This window comes from Rhincodon typus, chromosome 35 (genome assembly GCF_021869965.1).
Source record: "Rhincodon typus isolate 14 chromosome 35, sRhiTyp1.1, whole genome shotgun sequence".
Taxonomy (NCBI): domain Eukaryota; kingdom Metazoa; phylum Chordata; class Chondrichthyes; order Orectolobiformes; family Rhincodontidae; genus Rhincodon; species Rhincodon typus.
In genome coordinates, this window is record NC_063366.1 from 18329347 (window position 1) to 18333057 (window position 3711).

Below are 3711 nucleotides of genomic sequence, written 5' to 3' on the forward strand. Positions count from 1 at the left end.
GAATCAGTTTCTTTTCATATGTCAATCCTGCCAGGCCAGGAATCAGTCTGGTGCACCTTTGTGTGAACATGTCAGATTGTAGTCGGATGTAGGTTATACTAACTCCACCCAAACGGTGCTATTTACACCCAGTGACATACACTTCGATGATCTTGTCACGAGGTTGCCTTGGGGTCCTGAAGCCTATGCACCTCAGATCTGATGGTTAATGCAAAAGAAATAACAGCACTTCCTTTTAAAAAAAATTTTATTGAAAATTATCCACTGTAAAAAATAGACAATCCCACTTTTGTACAAATTTCAATCATGAACACTGTACAGAAACACCTTGAAATATTCATTGATAAATCCAGACAGTAAGCTCGAGACCGCATCTCCCGAACAGCTTTAATATAAAATACATGCTGTTTAAAAAGGGACCACTATCTCCCTAAGAAAAAGGATCCCCAGCAAACACACTTTGAAGTGGAAAGAAAAAAATACAGGCACAAATTGCTCAGAAACTCGTCATATTATTTGTGCAAGACGAAATAACACTGGATGATTCCCAGAAATTTTCACTCCAGCCACCTCCTCAAAAAAAAAAGGGAAATCCTTCTGTGCTTTCTTACAGAAAATTCCACAGAATGGCACCTTCCCTGTTGCTAATGGGGAGGTCATAAAAAAAAAATCTAACAGGCTCAATTATCATCTTTCACTTAAATCACATGACTTTTAGGCTGATTTATAAATACATTTAATACTGATCCCACCTTCCAGGTATTAAATATTTGGGAGCACAGTGGGGGAGGGAACAGCATGGATTGGAACTCCACACTACAGAACGCACAGGGGAGCTCAACTAAGCCAGGAAGGATATTAGCCCAGTTACCTCGCTCCTCCTGTTCTGTTTGGGGGGGAAAAAATCATTACCAAAAGAATTACTAAAAATTGGATTTCTCTTTAAAAGAAGCTTAAATATTGGGGGAAAAAAAAAAATCACAACACTGAACCACACTCCATGTCACCATATCGTTGCAAATTTGAAAATAAATGTACTTTTAAATTCTTTGACATCCAAGATGGAAAGTCCAATGCCCAGAGCTTGGTCTAACAAAACGCCTTCTCATCATCTTTTAATAGATAATTGGTTGGTACAAAACTTCAAAAGAAATGGACGACTGGGTGGGAGGGTTAGAAATGGGAGCTCGCCCATCTTCCTTTCTGTTTCATAGTTCCCAGACTGTGTGGGTGACACACCCTCAAGAGGATTAGATCACATTGTACATTCTCCCTTCACCCTTCCAAGGTCCTGCTCCATCAAAAGCTGTTACACCTGAAGCCTGAGGTTTGGGGGAGGGGGGGGGAAGATTGGGTGGAAATCATAGGATCTGAAAGAAGGGTCACAAACCCTCCAGGATTGAGGCTCCAGGAATTGTAGACGGAAAGAAAAATCCAAGGGAAATCTACAAGTTCGCCACAAAAACAAAGAAGCAAACTGTACTTCCTTCCTCATTTCCTCGAGGCCTGGTTTGCAAATTAGTGCTAAAGATATGGGTGACAGGAAGTGAAGGAGGAGGGAGATAAGAGGCAACTGGAATATATATCCAAATGAAATCCTAAATATTGGGATGCCAGTGTTAAACACAATTACTAACTTTTTAAAACTACCGCAGTTTGAAAACGTCCTCCCTGCTACAAAATCTGAACGGGGTTGAGGTAGTTCAGAGTGACACACTCCACCTCATTGGGACTCCATTTCCCCCCTGCAATACGACCCAAGACATAATGGCCATTTGCGAGCAGGAGTCTTGAATCATGCAGGAGGTCCCCTGAAAAAAAAATAGAAGCCAAGTATGCACTACCCTTGGCCAACACAGCTAAGGAAAAGTCATTGGGGTGCATTAGAGAGAGAGAGAGAAAAGCTGCTTTTGTCCCCCTTTCATTTTCCTTCACCATGTCTAGAGCTGTTCAAGGAACAGATGGAAATTTTGCTCAAAAAACGAGAGAGGAATACACAACATATTAACTGTCACCCATTTACAGGCAAAATCCCTGCAACCATTTAGGGACAACTGCCTAACATCCATTTTCCCCACACTCCTGAACAAGCAGACTCAATTTTTTTAAAAAAATTAAATTGACCGATCTGAGTCAATTCTCTTGCAAAAGAAAAGCATGTGGTTCATTTATCAAACCCCACATTCAGGACTTAAAAATGATTCCCTCCGCTAGATCTCATTAAAACTCAATAAATAGAAGGCCATGATTAATGATCATCGCCGAGCTACAGGGCTAAACCTAGACAAAACATCATGTGCCATTTACTAACATGTACAACCATTAATACTCAGTCATTAATTAATATTCAGCGAGAGGCTTCCCAGGACTGGATCCCAGTTCACAATTCCAGGCTCTTCCCTCACCCCCACGACGTCCTGGCTTAACCCAAGGCCATTCCACTTCTTTCCAATGCGTCCTCTCAATAAGAATTATCTCTCTTTTCGAAAAGAAATACAGGCATCGATCTTTTCCCTGGTTAGAAAACGCCCATCCCGGTTTTCCCAGCCGGGAATTCCCGATTCTTCAAAACATGCTATCCGGGAAGAGCAACGAGACGAGACAAGCAGAACAACACGAAGAGAGAGGGGAAAATTGGGAATCGGCTGTCTGGAGTCAGTTCAGCGACTCTCGATGACGACAGGCTTGTAGTCACACCATCTGCAAGACAGAGGGGGAAAAGCCATTAGCATGGAAAACGTGGCCCGTTTCCCCAAAGGCAAACCCACTCGCTACCTCCATCTCGAAGCATGGCCGCGGCTCCGATTTTCAAGTCATCGGGAATTCTCACGGGAACGTTCCCAGGAGGAGAAAAAGCAGTAAAACGGGAATGAGGTTGAGGCAGTGACCTTAGAGACATTTATAACATCACGAGGGGCATAGATAAGGTGAATAGCCAAGGAACTATTCCCCAGGGAGGAGAGTCCAAACCTAGGGAGAAGTGTAGGTTTAAGGAGAGATGGAAAAAGATTTAAAAACGGGACCCGAGGTGCAACATTTTCACGCGGAGGATGGTTCGTATATGAAATGAACTGTCAGAGGAAGCGGTAGATTACATTTAAAAAGTCAACATTTACAATTCTCCTGAAGAAGGGTCTAGGTCCGAAACGTCAGCCTTCCTGCTCCTCCGATGCTGCTTGGCCTGCTGTGCTCATCCAGCTCTACACCTTGTTATCTCAAAGCTGTGCAGCTTAGGTGGATTGGCCATGCTAAATTGCCTGTAGTGCAGAGGTGGGGAATGGGGTTGGGTCTGGGTGGGATACTCCTAGGGTCAGTGTGGACTAGTTAAGCTGAAAGGCCTGTTTCCACACTGTAGGGAATCTATGATGATGGTCGATAGTGTCAAGACCCTGGGAGTCACAATCACTAATCTGCCTTGGTCCACCCACATTGATGCAACAGCCAAAAAGGCACAACACCTCTACTTCCTTGGGAGGCTACAGAAATTCGGCATGTCTACAAGGTCTCAATTTTTATAGATGCACCATAGAAAGCATCCTAACTAGATGCTTCACAGTGTGGCATGGCAATTGCTCTGCCTAGGACCATAAGAAACTACAGAGAGTCACAAACACAGTCTATTCCAACAAACAATCTAACCTTCCATCCATGGACTCTATCTATACTTCCCACTGCATCGGGAAAGTGACCAACATAATCAAAGAGCACCGC

The 3711-nt window shown here is 43.4% G+C and overlaps 1 protein-coding gene across 2 annotated transcripts in view; it reads right to left on the reverse strand.

Annotated features, from left to right (window-relative positions):
* Positions 1-229: 229 nt before the first annotated feature.
* LOC109936079 (protein FAM102A-like) overlaps positions 230-3711 on the reverse strand; it is a 28245-nt gene continuing 24763 nt past the window's right edge. For both annotated transcript variants that reach the window (XM_048616950.1, XM_020534690.2), the window contains exon 12: positions 230-2700. In XM_048616950.1, the coding sequence (XP_048472907.1) occupies positions 2661-2700 (40 nt within the window). In that variant the 3' untranslated portion in view covers positions 230-2660. The remainder of the gene's footprint in view (positions 2701-3711) is intronic.